This window comes from Balaenoptera musculus, chromosome 11, assembly GCF_009873245.2.
Source record: "Balaenoptera musculus isolate JJ_BM4_2016_0621 chromosome 11, mBalMus1.pri.v3, whole genome shotgun sequence".
NCBI classification, from domain to species: Eukaryota; Metazoa; Chordata; class Mammalia; order Artiodactyla; family Balaenopteridae; genus Balaenoptera; species Balaenoptera musculus.
Genome location: NC_045795.1, coordinates 66,331,666 through 66,348,332, shown reverse-complemented (window position 1 = coordinate 66,348,332; position 16,667 = coordinate 66,331,666). Strand labels below are relative to the sequence as shown.

The following is a 16,667-nucleotide window of genomic DNA, read 5'->3' as shown; positions in this document are numbered from 1 at the left end:
TCACTCTGGGCCTGCTCTATCCCTGTCCTGCACCCTACCCTCTTCAAGCCAGGTGTGATGACCAAGGCCTCAGGCCCTGGGTCATTCGGCTTGCACTGGAATCCCAGTTCAGCCAGCATATAAGCAGGTTCCTTAGCCTTTCCCAGTTTTAGTTTCCTCATCTGTAAAATGGGAGGGTTCACTGACTTTGCCTTATGGGATGTCTTGAGAGTGAGTAAGATAATCCCAGAAGCACTTGGTTCAGGGTGCACCATTCAATCTCCATATTTTACAAGCTCTTCTGACTGGTGTCATCTACCCAGGGCCTGGCACATAGTAAGGCTTGGGAGACAGAGGCCTGAGCCTATGCTGCACACACCCCAGGAGAAGGGCCCACCAGGGTAGGCACTGGGCTTCTGGAAAGCCCTCTGGGAACAACCCCGGCAACCCCTGCTCCTGCTCTGAGGATCCACAGGCCCAGGTGGACCTCTGCACTAAGCTCTGCAGGGGGCAGCCCAGGACCTAGCTATGCTGACCTCAGTCTCTGACCAGTCAAATGGGCACCAATGGTGGCCTCACCCTCCCTTCCAATCCAGCGGTGAGATCTGATCCGTGACTGCACCCTGCTGAGCCTTGGTTTCCTCATCACGGAGATGATTAAAAACCCAGTCTGTGGGGTTGTGTGAGGATTAACACCAATAAATGTAAAGCAGCTGCTTGGGGCCCAGTGCCCAGCAGGAGCTCAAGAAATGATGGCAAGGAGATGGAGGAGGAGGAGGAGGAAGGCCCAGGGGGCTGCCCAGATACTTCACTCAGCTGCAGGGTCTGAGGGCAAACAAGGCCCAAGCAGCTCTAGCTCGGGGTTCACTCTACTCGCCCACGTAGCTTGGCCTCACACTGACTCCCAGGAATGGCAGACAGGACTATTCCTGGAAAGCAAGGCAGGTTGGGGGTCTGCAGCTGATAAATGGCTGGAGGCTGGGAGGCAGAGAAGAGACCTGGGTTTGAGCCCCAGCCCTGGTCTGCTGAGCCTTAATGTTCTCATTTGCACACAAGGATCTTTGTGGGTGCTTCAAGTCCCAATAACCTGCTCCTGGGGCTCAGCAGGCTGGGAGACCTGACCCCTCCATTCCCCTAGATGCATGCCCCAGGAGAGGGCTATAGATGCAGCACAGCAGGGGGCAAGACAGTGGCATCCCTTGCTCTGAAAGGCAAAGTCTCTGAGAGAGACCCCAGCCTCTGAGAAGGAGCAACCAGACAAGGCCTGCCTTCTGCTGGGCAGAGCTGCTCTGAGCTACCTCACCCTCTCCGCTCAGTCATGGCCAGGGCCAGGTGGAAGCCAGCTCAGTCCAGGGCTCCCAGTGAGGCTGAGGTAAGCTTCCCTTGCCTCTCCTACTCTGTGAACTGTAAAACTGGCCTTTCCCCACCGTTTCCCTATAGGATGATTGAGAGGAGTGTCTTGGAAGGGGAGTGGTCCCAGAATTTGAAGCTCTTACACATCGGATTCCTGGTTATGAGGCCAAAGATGCTAAAGGTTCCTTGGCAGGGTGCATAACCAGTTCTCTCAGGGAGGGATGCAAAGAGGAACCCCTGCTCTCCTCACAACTACCATCAGGGCTTCAAATGAGACCCAGATCTGCCCGCACACCCAAGGCTGTAGTTGGGCTAATGTGGCTGACATCAGGGATAGGGTTGAAGGTTCCAGGTAGCCACTTCAGCTCTGGGGATCATGAAGCTGAGAATCCTAGGAATGACCCACTTCTAGCCCAGCCACACAGCCCAGCACAGGCTTGTAGCACGAGCTGGGCACTGCCTGGAGGCTGGAAGGAGCCAAACCTCCATGGCTTACATGGAGGGATCATCCTGGAGTCAGGGGCTGCTGCGCTCATTTCAGGCACAGTACCTGCTCACTCTCACACCCTGTTCATTATCACACACTCCAGGGGTGCTGGGTCAGCCACGTGACTCCATGGGAGTCAGGACCAGGCTCGGATCCAGTCTCTGAGGTCCCCTCTGAGGGCCTGGGTGGCCCCCATACCACTGGAGATGGACCATGGAGGCCAGCTTTGCTCTCTCTCCCTGATCCCAGTTCCATTCCCCACAGCTCCCAGTGCCTAGGCCAGTTTCTCTGGGTCCCACCCTGGGCAGTCTTCTAGTTTCTCACTCCAAGAAAGGGCCAGCTCTAGGGAGCCTGGGCAGCTCAGGTCTCCAGGTTGTGAAGGGTTTCCCACCCCCATCCCCACCCACCTCACTGCTCAGAGGAAAAGTGTTCAAGGCAATCTATCATGCACCTCAAAATCTTTCAATCTCTGCCCATTTCCAAATTCCAATTCCAAAGCCACTTCCATTTTTAGGTATTTGTTAGAGCAGCACTTCACTTCGGGTACCAAAATCCGTAATAGTGTCCTATTGCTGCTACAACAAAATGACCACAAATTTAGTGTTTTTAAACAACACAAATGTATCATCTTACAGTTCTGGAAGTCAGAAATCCAAAATCAGTTTTAAGAGGCTAAAATCAAGATATTGGCAAGCTGGCATTCTTTCTTAAGGCTCTAGGGGAGAATCCATTCCCTTGCCTCTTCCAGCTTCTAGAGGTCGTCTGTACTCCGTGGCTCATGGTCCTTCCTCCAGCAATGGCATCACTTTGACCTCTGCTTCCACCGTCACATCCCCTTCTCTGACACTCCTGCCTCCCTCTCATAAGGACCCTTGTGATTATATTGAGCCCACCTGAATAACCCAGGATAATCTTTCCATCTCAAAATCCTTAAATCTGCAAAGTTCCTTTTGCCATGTAAGGTAACAAATTCACAGGTTTATGGGATTAGGACATGGGCATCTTTGGGGCCATTATTCTACCTACTACAGGAGGGGGAAGATTGCTTTACCAGTCCCAATCCCCGCCCAGATGGCCTGTCCTAGGACTGGGGGGTCATGAGGGGGGATCAGGCTGCTGTTCTGGCCAGTGCTGGCTGGGGGCTGGCTGGGGTCTGGCCGGGGCCCAGAGCTCCAGGAAACCTGGCGCCTGCCCCTGCTGCAGACAGGACAGCCTGTACTCGGCGTGGCCACTGTGCAGAGATCAGGTGCACTGTAGCCCAAGAAGTGGCTATGGCTCAACTTGAACAGCTGCCTGGCTCGGGTGGGAGGCTAAGCCCTCGTAACTTCTTCTCCCTGCTGACCAGAATATGCGAGAGCTGCTGTCAGGTACGATGTGAGCCACATGGGAAATTCCAGCTCCATTCTAGAAAACGCATACTGTTGGCTTACTGGTGGACATTTACTGAGCTTAGGGTATGCTAGACCCACATGGGACCCCAGAGAGACGACAGAGACAGGAAGGCTTCCAAATGCATGAGACAGAATGTCATTGCTACTGGGAGAAGTGGGCTAGGGTCTGGTGGGGAGAACCCAGAGGTCAGATGGGTGTTCGAGGAGAGAGCATTTGTGTTGGAGCGGATTATCTGGACTACAAGGAGAGGATTATCTGGACTACAAGTGGTGGGCAAGAGCATTTCTGATGAATGCACAGCCTGGGCAAAGGGAAGGAGGGGTGTTTGAGGAATGAAGAGTTCTGCAGGGAAGTTGGAGTCTAGGGCAGTGGAAGAAAGAATCCAAAGATGGATGGGAAGGGACATGCTGGCCTGCAGAGGTTAAAGCAGTTCTCAAAGCCAGTCAGCAGTGGAATACTTTGTTCTGATGGAAGCTTACTCAGAGCACTGATGAGGCTTTGGGAGGGCTCCCCAAGACCCTTCCCATAGTCATCCTCCCCTACCTCTTCAGATCTGGACTCTGCAGGACACGGAGACCACATTCAGGTCATGGGGAGCCAGCCAAGGATTTAGAGGAGGGATTGGGAGAAGTTAATGGCCCAGGGTCCAGGTGGGGTTAGGGGAGAGCAGAAAGGGTACATGTCAATAAAGCAGCTAGATGGGCCCAAAGGAAAGAGCCATGGGCAGCTGGGAAAAGCATACAACTTGAGGCAAAGTGTCAGTTTCCTCAACTGTCAGAAGAGGAGATGTAATTGCTCTTCCAGAGTACATCCATCAGGGACTCCTACACCCTCTGCCCACGCTTGGGGCTCCAGCTGACAGAGGCTGGGTGGACAGCAGGCACATCCCTCAAGACCTCAGGGGCCTGTAGAGCCTGGACTCCACCATCAGCCCCACATCCTCCTGCTGTTGTCTCCTGGGCTCCATGACACATGCTAAAGGAGGCAGCTCATCTCTGCTCTGGCCCCAGTAAGGAAAGAGGAGACGGGCAGGTGAGACTGGCTTTCCCTGGGCTGGAGCCACAGGCTGCTCTGGCCTGGACCTTGGGGCACTCAGGCCCTGGTGAAGAGGGAAAGGAGGGACTGAGGGGAGATCTGGCTGCCAGGCTACCAGCCTCTTGGTGGCTCCATCTCCAGAGGGCAGAGAGAAGTCAAGAGCCCGAGACTGAAATGCCTTCCCTTCTTTCCAGACTGCCATGTCTCTGCCTGACTCGTGTTGGTGCCAACCACAAGACACACACATGAGGGTACAGGGTCCTCCTTATGTCTGCCCTCCAAGGCAAGCAGTGAAAACGGTCACAGTGCCCCATGAAAGGTGCAACCCATGGTCTCTTCAAAATCATCATATTAAGATAAAGAAAGCACTTGGTCCCATTTCTCAGACTTAGAAGCCAAGGCTGACAGAGTTGAAGTCATCTACCCAAGGACATACCCTAGTGAGGGGCAGATGCCAGGATCTGCACCCAGGCTGGTGTGGCTCCAACATTGGAGCTCAACGTCCAAGTCCCAGTCAAGCCAGTGGCTGCAGGCTTGAAGCCTGGCCCTGCCAGTCCACTTGGCCTGCACCTCTTTCGCAGGGGAGTCAGGCCTCATGGGAGGAAGTTGTCCCCACGGGTGTCTCCTGCTTCAGTGACCCCAACTACGCCTACACTGTCACTCCCCATTATTATGTACTATTGGGGAGCTATATCCACATGCTTGCCAAGGTCCTTCCTCAGTAACGGGCCTGAAGCCAGGAGGGTAAGACCATCAGGGAAGCCATCAGTGGTTGAGGTGTGGGACAAGGAGGCAACAGACTGCTAGGTCAGGGCAGCTACCCTGAGATGCTGCGAAGAGAGCAAGAGCCCAAGGACACAGGTAGGAGGAGAGGAAGGGCAATACTGGTGAGGCGGGCTGAGATCTGAGAGCACACGGGGGCTCTGAAAGCCCACCCCACTTTTCCAGGTTCCTTTTGGAACAGCCATGGCTGGGAGTCCCTGGCTCCTCCTCAAAGGAAGCCATGGGCGGCCTGAGGTCCATGCAGCTGGGTCTGGGCAAGGAGCAGTATACGGTAGCCCTGGGAACTGCAATGTGGCCTCTGCTAAGGCAAATACAACCCCCAACCACAGCGAGGGAGTAGCTCAGGCCAGGTATGACTCCAGCAATACAGACTCCCCCAAGGCAGGGACCTAACTTCCTATCTCCATTTGTCCTCCTCCCATCATGGGACCTCAGGCAGGCCATTTCTTCTCTTGTGGAGTCCCTGCCTGGGGAGTGGGCCCTTGAATACCAGCTACATACTTTACCTGACTGACTGAGAGTAAAATGAGGCTGCCATCGTGCACTGGCCTTGGAGCCAGAAGAGCCAGCTTCTCACAGGGAAGGGAGCTGCCCAAGGTCCCACTGCAAGACACAGCTCTAGAATCCAGCATCTTGGCTCCATCAGAGGATGCTGTCCACCAGACACACTGCCTCTGGCCACTGCATCACCAGGTCAGGCCCTTGAAAGTGCTGGGTTGGGGGGATGGGAGGGGAGACCAACAGAATGAGCTAGCCTAGTCTGCCATGTTCCTTGAGACCCACCCTGATGCAGGCTAACACCAGCATCTGCCAACCTGGAGGTTTCCTGTCGCTGTGGACAGAAGAGCCTTTAGGCCTCCTGGCAGCCACAAGCCTGCAGACCAGAGCTAGGGTGGAGGTCAAAACCTGGTGCCCACTCTGTCTCAGCTTCTCACTCTCCCCAGCTCCAACCAGGGACAGATGGGTTTTCAGAAATCCCAAGGCTTGGAAGGAATGTTTTAGCTCAAAACTATGGGAATAAAAAGTAAACACAAGCCCTGTTCACCCCTCACTGGCTCAAGCTTTCAGTTAAATGAATGTGGACATGTGACCCCAGAACTGTGCAAGGCCCCTCAGCCCCATCCCCACCAGGAAGTAGGCTGCCATCCCCAAGCTCAAGCTCAGACGAGGTTCCTGCGCTCAGAGCTTAGGCCCAGTTAGGGGAGTGTGTGTTGAGTGCACCTGGGCCACTGAAGGGCTACGCCAGCCCTTGGGAGGGAGCTGATCAGTGCCAAGTACCTTGGCTTCCAAGGCCAGAAGGAGCAACCATGTGCCTTTCTCCACACTGCTCCCCACACCACCAGCTGGGGCCTGCCAGCCAGCCCTGCTAAGGCAGAAGGAAGCTCTTACCCCCAGCACTGCCTAGGGGCAAGGGGTCAGGGGACCCACAAATCACAATAACAAAACATTAGGTCACCGCTTGCTGGTCTCCGCCACTTTATTGGCTGTATCTCCCAACATCCCTAGAGCAATCCACCCACAGAAACACAGCAACCTGCCTTGGCCACACTGACACGATGGGGCCAGACTGGGAATCCAGTCTGCTGAGCTCCTAAGCTGGATTGTGGGTGCTCTTGCTCTTTGCTGGCCCAGGAAGGACACCCCCGCCCTTGTGCCTACTCCCAAGTCTCCTAGAAATGTAGAGCGTGGAGAATCACAGAGCCATGGGAAATGCCACAAACATCTGGGGTCTGGAAGGCACCATCCACCTCCCTCCAAGTAGCATTCCAGGTAGAAATGTCAGCCAGGCACTCTGGCAGGTTGGGGCCCTGGCCAGGCATCCACAGGGCAACCATGCTGTGGCCCACACCTCCTGATATGTAGGAACCGGGGCCTAAGGAGACAGGGACAAGGGGCCAGTTACTGCCTGGGCCCTGGGGAATGAGCAGGGGGTGGGAACCGCACGCTTGCCCCACAGCCAGAGCTGTGATAGTATGAGTGGAAGGACCAGCATGGCTGTGGGGACTGGGGGCAGGGTAGAGTCTCACCTCCCACAGAAGTCCCTGCGCACAGCCACAAGATTGAGGGACAGGTCAGGCTGGCTCTGAAGCCAGCTGCCGACGAGCTCTGGGTGTTTTGAGTCCACTTCCAAGAAGATGCTTCTAGGTGGGGGAGAAAAGGGTCAGCTCAGCTGGGCAGGGCTGGACCTGCATTTCTGGGTTGTCCCAGCTGGGAGGGGTGGAGGCAGAATGACACCCAGGGCAGGCCCAGTACATACTGGGAGGGGAGGAGGCTGTTGAGGTCAGACTCAGGAGACACCCCATCCATACCCAGAGTCCTTCAGGAGCCGAGGTGCCAGGGCCAGGATGTGGGTAATGATGTCCATGCCCTCCTCCCCACCGTCCAGGGCTAGTGGATCTTCATAGCTGAAGGGGAAAACAGTGAGAGCTAAGGGCCTGGGATGGGGTATCTGAAAAGTATGGAGAAGCTGACCAGGACTTCCATAAAGAGGGCTCTGTGGAACTTACACTCTGGGCTGAGAAGAAAGTCTGAGGACCCCGAATGATGGCAGCTCCGATTCCCCTACCTCCTACATGCAGCCCCCTACGGGGCAGTGCTGGGCATGCTCAGCGAATCCCATTGACTGACTACCCCCAGGGCATGAGGGTCTCCCCACAACAAGGATGTTCCTATTCTTGGCTTGGGGAGGCCTAGAGCTGGCCCTGACCACTCCTGAGAGCCAGGAATTTGGAAGCCAGCACCCTGACACTCACTACCACTGCCTCATCCAGAGGCTGCTGGGCTACCCCTGGTTCTCAGGCCGTTTGAGAACAGGATGGCTCAGTGCAAAGCCTGGAGTAGAGTCTTAGTCCCAGCTTTCCTGCTAAGCCCCCACACAACCTTGGACAAGGTCCCTTCCCTCTCTGGGCCTCAGTCTTCTGGAAAATGATGCACCCATCTGAGCACCTTCTATGTGTTGTACACTGTAGTCTGATATTTTAGTCATTAGTGAGTCCTCCCCATGGCCCCAGCAAAGCTCTACCACTCCCCTTTCAGAGGCAGGAAACTGAGGCTCAGAGAGGTTCAGTGGTCTTAAGTGGGAAGGCAGATGCTGAACCAAAGTAGGTCTGTGGGTTCCAGAGTGAGCCTCTCTTTCAACACCACTGCCCCGTTCAGCCCCCCAGCCTCCCCATCCCTCCTGATAGTATGGTCCTCCAGGGCAGACCCGTCCCATTAGGCCTTCTCAGGCCTGGCCTCTCTGGTCTACCCCACACCTGAGGATCTCAGGGGCCAGCTTCTCCATGTCCCGGTGGAAGACGTAGGGAGGGTTGCTGACGACCAGGTCCACAGGGCCCCAGGGTAGAAGATGTGCCCAGCTCCCCTCTGTGGTCAAAGGGAACACAAAGCAGAGAATGGGAGGTAAAGGGTGGAAGCTCCACGCACTGTTATGTCCCTTGGGTAATCCCTCTCCCCAAGCCACAACTTAGGCCTACCTCTGGACCCAATAAACTAAACTTGTAGAGTAGTGTCCAGGGTCCCCAGCCAGCAGCCTGGCTGGGAGTGTGTACGCTCTGACACGGCAGTTCTCCCCCTGGAGTGTCCTTGCCTTCTCTTCTTCCTATCAAAAACCTCCTCAATAAGCAAGACTCAGATCAAGTGCCACTTTCAGGCAGCCGTCTCTGACTGCCTGACAAAGCAAGCGCCTCTGTTCTCTGCCGCCCCGCTGGCCTTGCCACACTCTGCCTCATAGCCAACATGGACTGAGTGTATGGAGGACAAGCCTGGCCTCAGTTGATTCCTAGTGGCTCTGTTTACTGGCCCCACCCTGTGCCAGGTATCACACTCCATGGAGAGGGCACATGAAGCTCAAGGACGCTGTGGGCATGTGATAGAGCCAGAGCTGGAGCCAGAACTCCAAAGGCACTCCGTAAAGGATGCAGCCAAGTCATGCTGTGCCTGGGCCAGGCGGGGGCGGGCAGACACTCAAGTATTTTGGTCCCAAAGGCTTTCTCTTGAGCTTCTGCTTACTTCTTGACAACAAACAAGCCCCAGTTAAATTAATTAATTATGGGGGATACGAAAGGTAAGAAAGATCCTGTGGCTGGTCCCTTCATGGGTCAGGTCAGCCCAGGAGGCAACAGGGACTTGCCTGTCCTCAGCAAGGATTGGGGGTGGGGAAGGGGTGTGTGTGTGTGTGTGTGTGTGGTGTGTGTGTGGGGGGGGGGGGTGTGTGGGGGGGTGTGTGTGGGGTGTGTGTATGTGTGTGTGTGTGTGTGTAAGCCCTCCCTCCATCTCTGCAGAGTGCTTCATCCACCCATCAGCATCTGGACCCAGGATCCCCACCCAGGGAAGATGGGTGGGGAAAGTACCTAAGGTCACATCGAAGGGGATGATCCGAATCCTGTCTTGCAACCGAAGCCTGGAGAGATAGGAAGGTAAAGGTGAGCATGGGGAGGGGGAGAGGGGGTGGGGGCGGGGGTGGGGACAGACTCCTACCCTTGGCTACAAAGAATGCGAGAATAAACCCTTCTTGGACCAGCAAGATACCTGGTGTCCACTGTCCATTTGTAACCCTGTGGGACCTACGCCAGGCCTCCCCCACTGCCTCCTCCTTCTTGGGGGTGGACATCGGCAGGTTTGATACCTGGATAGAGGTTGAGATCAGGCCCCAAAGTCTGACTCCCCCTACCCTGACCCTCTGCCCCCAAGCCCCCCTACCTCTGAGCATTCTCATGGGCCAGGCAGATGGCAGCTTCTCCCTTGTCCACAGCAATGACTCGGCTCTGCCCCAAGAACAAACAAAAGGTACATGGGAGACAGGGTGTTCGGAAAGGCCAGGCCTGGGGACCAGAGCCCTCTTCCAACCCTCTGCTAGAAGAGGAGGGAAATACTCAGTAGCTTTTCTTCCTCTGTGGCCAGGGTCTGGCCAGATGCAAGGGGATGGGACTTAAAGGCTGTGACCGTGGTGGGCTGGGGCAGTTCTGTCTTCCTCCTATTTTCCGTCATTTCCTCTCAAGTAATTCTAGCAGAGTGGGTTGGGGAGGGATCAGCAGGAAGGACAGGAAGTGCCAGTCACAGTCCACCCAGGGTCGGGTGGAGGGATGCATAGGGGGCTCACCTGTGGGAGCTTGCTCAGCAGGCTGAGGGAAATCGCTCCTGATCCACAGCCCACCTCCAGGATGAGGGGGCCACCTTGAGCTCCCACCACATGGGGCCCTTGGGTCACCTCCTCCAGCACCCATTCAACCAGCTCCTACAAGGTAGATAGATCTTGATCAGAGTTGGTGCTTACCTGACCCCTGTGGGTCCTGGCACAGAGGCCCAAGCATAGTTAGCCCCTGTGTGAATGTAGAAGGGGGATGGTTAAAGCCAGACTGAACTTCGTTGTCAGCTGGGGCCATGGGCAGGTCACACTGCCTCTCCATGCCCCCGCTTCCCCATCTGTAAACTTGAGCACAGTTGAGAATAACCCACCTCATTGGGGGCAGGTGGAGATTAAACAGAAGCACATTCATGAAGCACTGATCTCATGCCTGGTACATGGTAAGTGTTCAGTAAGCCCCAGCTAATCCTTTTACAGATATCCTCTTGTTTTGTGCTCACAGCAATGTTAAGAATCATACTTAATGGTCCCTGGCCATCCCCTCTGTGCCTGGCCCTGCTTCTGGAGGTTTCCCTGTATTAATCTGTTAGACCCTCATGAGGAAAGTGAGGCCCAGGGGTCAAGACCCCGCTGGGAACCTGGCCTGCAGCTCATGGTGGCCAAGAATCAGGGGCCAATGTGTCCCCAGCTTCCTCACAGCCTCCCCAGAGAGGCTCCCAGGTCAAAGGGACAGGGAATTCCCTCCATGGAGGGGCAGGGGGATGACAGCCCTACCTGAGCCCCATATCTGAAGGGGACTGTGGCACACACAGGGCATGGGGTAAGTGGGCATGGCATGGGAAGAGGTGCCTAACTGCACCGTACCTGCTTTGGTGGCAGGGGGACACTTTCAGACACTGTCACTTTAGAAACAACAGAGTTTCAAGTCTCACCCACCCATCTGTCACCTGAAGACTGTGCATGGAAACCAACGTAGGGTGAGGGTGGAGGGCCGCTGCTGCGCCTCGGCCAAAATCTTTCTAAACAGCAGTAGAGTGGGGGCCCAAGTAGCCAGGCATGGAGCAGGGAAAGGGCAGTGTGTCCCTTCTCAAAGGGACCTGCCCTTTGGATGAGGGCAGGAAAGGCCCCCCTAAAGGCTGAGGATTCCTGGGGTTCCAGGCGGGGCTGGCTCAGGGAACGAGGGGAGGAGTCAGGAAGTGGGTGTTTCCCTCATCTGAAAGAGATCTACTTCCTCCAGGCTCTCTCTACCATGACCTTCCTCACTATGGGCCTAAGGTCTAGGATGGGGTGTGCTTCTCCCACCAAACTGAATGCTCCATGACGTGAAGACCAGGAATCTAACCCATCATGGCGTGTCCCACAAGGGCAGGGCTTGGCCCACAGAGCGGCCTCTTGGCTACTTCCCAAGTGCTGGGCAAGCCCTCAGTGGCCACAGGAAGCTACCCTGAGCCTCAGACCCCCAGCTTCCCCCAAGCCCCAATGTCAACAGTTAGGCCCCGACAGAGCAGAGGGCTCCAGATCACTCAGACTCATTTTCCACATAAGCTGCTCAGTGCTGAGTCCCCAAAAGTATTTCATCCTTCATCCCAACCCGGGAGCAAAGTTCACCTGTCCCCAGGGTAGCAAGTCCAAGGCAGGTGGAACTTGGCCAGTGGGTCCAACCTTTTCTGTTCCAAGCCCCTTCTGCACCAAACAAGCTACTGCCTATGAGTGAGACAGCCCGTCTCCAGCCAGAGAGGGCTTCCCCTCACTCGTTCCCACCAGCCCTGTACCAGGCACTACTGGAGAACTGGAGTGCTGGCAGCAAGCTGCGCCCACAGCATTGGGACCAGCACAGAGCCAGCAGTCTAGGGCTGTGGCTGGGAGCCTGCGGTCACAGTGGTGAGGCCACACACTAAGTGGCCAGCTGGCCAGCTGAAACTTGTCAGGGGCATGAACTTCTCTTGGTTTCCTGACCACAGACAGACCTACCTGGCTGGAGAATGACCCCTTAGTCAACCACACTGGCCAGCCACCTCAGAGAGACATCCTGACCTCAGAGACACACACCACATGTGTGAATGGCTACCCTGGGCAGGGCATGAAGATGAGAGACTGGGCCTCCACTGCCACCAGTGCCTCTTGGCCTCTCCCTTACCCTCCAGATCACGGGAAAGATCATCTTGGCTGTAGGACCACTTTGGGTTTTGGGGGGGGTGGGTAGGGATGGAGACCACTCCCAGCAAGTCCAGAAACTCTCTTCCTCACCTAGTAAAGAGCCTCCTCAGCCTAGAGTTGGTGGCTCCTTGGGGGAGGCTGAAAATCGAGCTGGTCACAGGCCCAGGGCACTTTTCCCAGGTGAACAAGGGGAGAATCCAAGAACACTGCAGGGTCGGAGCAGAGGGGAATGTGGGAAGGAGGCAAAGAGCAGGCAGCTGTTGGCTCTGCCTGGAGCCACTGCCTCAACGGGACTCCACACCCCTCAAGAGGCTGGCACAAGGCCTCAGCAGGACCTGAGTGCCATAAGGACCCTCATTAGGATTACATTCTGGATGAGGCAGCCCCAAGAAGGCAGCATTGCCTCCCTCAAGCTAATCACAGACAGGGCACTGAGCCTCCCACACCTCACAGAGCCTCACCTCGCCAAGCTGGGCAAGAATGGCTCACACTTCCAGCCTTAGTTTTCCCACTGTACACACTGCCAGGCCGGGGACTGAGCCACCTCCCCATCCCCAGAGAAAACCCAACTGGTCAGGCCACTCACCACCTACAACTTTGCATTTCAGAATTCTGCACCCATCATCAGAAACCACCCTTCAATGGATGGAGAGAACGCAAGCACCATGGTCCCTCCCCTGCACTAATTCTCCCCACTCCCCACCACAGGCCACGTCCTCTCAAGTTCTTGGTAAGGCACCCCCCAATGCGGCTTCACATTGGGGCAAACTGGCAAATTCTGAGAAATGTCTGTACAGTGAGGCGAGGACCTGGCCTCCCAACCACAGCCTCCCTCCTCTCCCCCACCCCTTATAGCAGAGTTGCTCTCCTGGCCCAGACCCACCCAGGAAAGGGGGGGCCCCCACATGGGAGCCGGAAGTCCACACCCAACACTCAGAACCCTGGAACACATGGTTGGTGCCAGGTCAGCTCTGAGGGGACTCAAAGGTCATCGTGGTAGCTTCCCTCCCATGCCCTGACCCTTGGCAGCCTCAGGGGATGGTGAGTGACCTCCTGGCCAGAGGTCGCATGCTTGGAGGGGCCACAGGTTGGCCTCCCAAAAGTCTGCAGGTAGCAGGCTACATCCTGCTCTGGGTCTCTGCACCTATCCCAGCTCATCCAATCCCCGATGGTTCAGCCCCTTGTAAGGTATGGGGCCCTGACCCAGGAGACAGGATGTCTGAGTGCTGCCCCCATGCTCGCTGCCTTGGCAGCCCTGTGACTTCAGCAAGGTCTCAGACTCCCTACTGTTCCTGCCCTGACACTGGGCATTAAGGCAAGGACCTGGCCTCCCAACCACATGATGCAGGGGGCAAGTGGGGTCAGAGGGTTTCTTGGCTGAGGGAAAGAGGCTGGGAAAGTGAGAAGGGGCTCTGGGTCCCTGGCTGGGGCAGGTGGATGAGGCCTGATCTTTCCCAAGAATGTGTGTGCCTTTCTGGAAACACCCCTTCTCAGAATCTGGTGCCGTCTGGCTTGCCCACCAGCCCCCACCCACACACCCCTCCACCTCCTCTGCTCTCTCTGGCTCCCAGCCCTGCCACCTACAAGGTCATGGGGAAGCCCAAGAAGGGCCATAGAAAGCATTTCTCCCAAGACTAGGGTGTCTCACCTACAGATAGCACGCTGGGACCACACACTTCCCAGTACTAGTAATTTGAGAAACACAGGCGATTACCTGACTAGATAGTGAACGTAAAAGGTAAAAGGTCCCAACCAGTTCCCTAGTCTGGAGGCCCAATCCTCTCATCATCTGGGCCCAGAGGGGGCAGTGACCTACCCAAGGTCACAAAGCTGTACCAGGCTTCCAGATGTTCAGCTGGAGCCCTCTCCACTTCGCCCATGCCTCCTGAGGAAGAGGAGGGCACTTGTTTCCCATGGGTTGGGTAGGCTATGGGCCCATGGGACAGCTCCTAGCGAAATGACGGGAACCGGCTGAGTACTTGGTGGGCAGCACTAGTTGGGGCATCTTGAGCCACTGCCAGCCTAGGGGCTGGGGCAGTGGCTTGAGAAGTGAGGACAGTCAAGGAGGTGAGCAGGAGACCTCTTTCCTCTTGGCCCCACCTACTCAGCCAGCCAGGAAGGGCGCTGCCTCTAAAGGACAGCAGTCATGGGGCTCCAGCGCCCCCTGGTGGAAGTCTGGGACAAGACAGGTGCCCTGAACCCCCTTCATTCCCATCCTGCCCAGTCCTGATGGCACACCTACCTCTGTTTCTGGCCGAGGGATGAACACTGGGGGCGCCATCTTCAGACTGAGGCCCTGAAAGTCCCACTCACCAAGGATGTACTGCACAGGCATCCTGCAGAGGGGGCAGCAGGGTGATCATCAGTGCCAGCACCTGGACCAACAAGACTATGTCTGGGTTGGGATACCACTTGTGGCCAAAGGTGTTGGGTAGGGTCATGTCTCCTATGCCCCAGAACTCCTAGCCAAGACCTTCCTTCCCTCTCTTCTTCCTATTTACTACCATGACCCCTCTCTCATCACTCTCTCATCCCAACACCTCCCTAGTCCTTGGACACTTTCTTCCTCCCTGACCATGAACTTGGTGGAGCTGAAGGAAGCAGGACCCTGCCCCCCACACAGAGCCCTCTGGTTTGGCCCATGGTGCTCACCTTTGCAATCGGTAGCTACTCAGCTCCTGGACATACTGTAACTGCCCAGGGGTCAGGGGCTGGGTCCAAAGTCCTGGCCTCAGGCTCTGAAACTGCCCCAGAGAGAATGTGAGTGGCTGGCTCCCCTGACCCAGGTTTCTTTTGTAGACAATGCCAGTGGGTCCAACACTGGCCACCTTGGTGATCCCTGAACCCCTAGTGCCTGGCACACACTGTAATAGTTTGCTGGATGAATAAATAAGTATCTGCCTAACACATTCCTCCAGAAAAATCTCATCATTCTCAGCTCAGCACTCTCAGTGGAATGGAAAAGCCTGGATGTCTCTTCCCCAGAGTCCTCCCTCCCCCCACTTCCTGCCCTCTTGACAACACTGCACTTAACTGTTTTGGCTCCAAGGACATGAGCCACGATGTACTCACTGGATTCCCGGGCCTCAGGGATGCCCCTTTTCTCAAAGACCACTGTCCAGTGGCTGACTAGTTCTGTGGCATTCAACAACCGAGCCGGAGGCAGATGGGGTTGCTGTGAGCTGAAGGTGCAGCCCCAAATGCCTCCCCTCCACCCCAGGCCAGATAGGAGGGCCCTCAGCATTCTGCCCCAACGTTCCACATCTCAGGGAAAGGATCCCTTGAGTACTTCCCCAAGGTCCCCAAATCTTTCTTGTGATGTCAGCTGCTGAGGATGGTGGCTGGCTTCAGCTGGATGGAAATGGAGGTCACAGGCTCTGGCTCCTCAGCATAGCTCTGGTCCTCAGATGTGGCTGCCCTAGAATAGGGAAGGAGAACCAGGAGAGCAGCTGAGACTTGTGGGACCCACTCCTCTCTGACCTGTTGCCTGAGAGAGGGCATGCTCTTGCTCTGTCACCTCTTTGACTCCATTTTAGACCCTCACCCACCTATTTGAGTTTTCTTGTCTTGGTCAGTGACATTTTCTTCATGTTTTTGGCTCAAGTGATCTGAACCCATAGCTCAGTCCCTGCTAATAAATGGGCTGATGTGGATCAGGGCCCAGGCTTGGGGGTTGGACAGATCTATCTGACCCAGAGGGTGTGACCTTGGGAAAGTCATTATTTCTGTGTTTCAGTTTCCTCATCCATAAAACGGGGGAAATAACACAAACTCCACGGTGAGCAGTGCGTCGGTCAATGAATATCAAAGGCCTGGGAGCCAGCTCAACACATAGAGGAACTCAATTTTATATGCTCTTGACTAGTATTACTAGGAAGAGGAGACTGCCCTTGCTTGGGAGCTTTGCTTTTGACATTTTGCATGCACTATCATTGATTTGTATGCTGAAAATCACCCCTCCACCCAATTTAACCCATAGTCCTAAACACCAGCATAAACTGCCAGGTAAAACATTGACAATTTTTGTTAATTTTATATGTAAGTTATCACAAACAAATTTAACTGAAGGTTTAAAACCAGTGGTCTCCTTTCCTCTTACAGAGACCAGGGTTCAAACTAGCCTTTACTGAACACCTGCTAGGTGCCACTCTTCAAAGACAGACAGAGAGGAAAATGACACTCCGAGACGGGAAGCAACTTGCCCAAAGTCACCCAGCTAGGAACTGTCCCAGTCAAGACACAACTCCTTCAGACTCCAGAAGCAGCTCTACCAGAGCGCCGCCCAGGGAGGAGCCGAGGCCTGAAGTCAGGGGCGCAGCTTCCCTCTCAGTTTCGCACCGCGAGGTCGCCTCTCCCCAAGCCTGTTTCTCCATCTGTACAACGGGGCTATAGACTTTT

The 16,667-nt window shown here is 55.5% G+C and overlaps 1 protein-coding gene across 8 annotated transcripts in view; it reads right to left on the bottom strand.

The window, feature by feature from the left end:
• Window positions 1-16,667, bottom strand: part of HEMK1 (HemK methyltransferase family member 1) — a 34,315-nt gene that overhangs the window by 17,140 nt on the left and 508 nt on the right. For 3 of the 8 annotated variants that reach the window (XR_005021717.1, XR_005021718.1, XM_036867826.1), the window contains exons 2-10: window positions 15,304-15,687; window positions 14,922-15,013; window positions 14,512-14,605; window positions 10,128-10,262; window positions 9,728-9,792; window positions 9,379-9,428; window positions 8,284-8,392; window positions 7,339-7,434; window positions 7,057-7,170 (exon numbers count right to left, since the gene is read on the bottom strand). Coding sequence is in view for 5 of the 8 variants with exons in the window: in XM_036867826.1 (XP_036723721.1) it covers window positions 7,057-7,170; window positions 7,339-7,434; window positions 8,284-8,392; window positions 9,379-9,428; window positions 9,728-9,792; window positions 10,128-10,262; window positions 14,512-14,605; window positions 14,922-15,013; window positions 15,304-15,513 (965 nt within the window). In the remaining 3 variants the exon portion in view is untranslated. Of the gene's footprint in view, window positions 1-5,535; window positions 5,741-6,488; window positions 6,903-7,056; window positions 7,171-7,286; window positions 7,435-8,283; window positions 8,393-9,378; window positions 9,429-9,727; window positions 9,793-10,127; window positions 10,263-14,511; window positions 14,606-14,921; window positions 15,014-15,303; window positions 15,688-16,667 lie in introns of those variants that run through there. The other 5 variants (XR_005021719.1, XM_036867827.1, XM_036867829.1 and 2 more) reach the window with 5 other exon arrangements.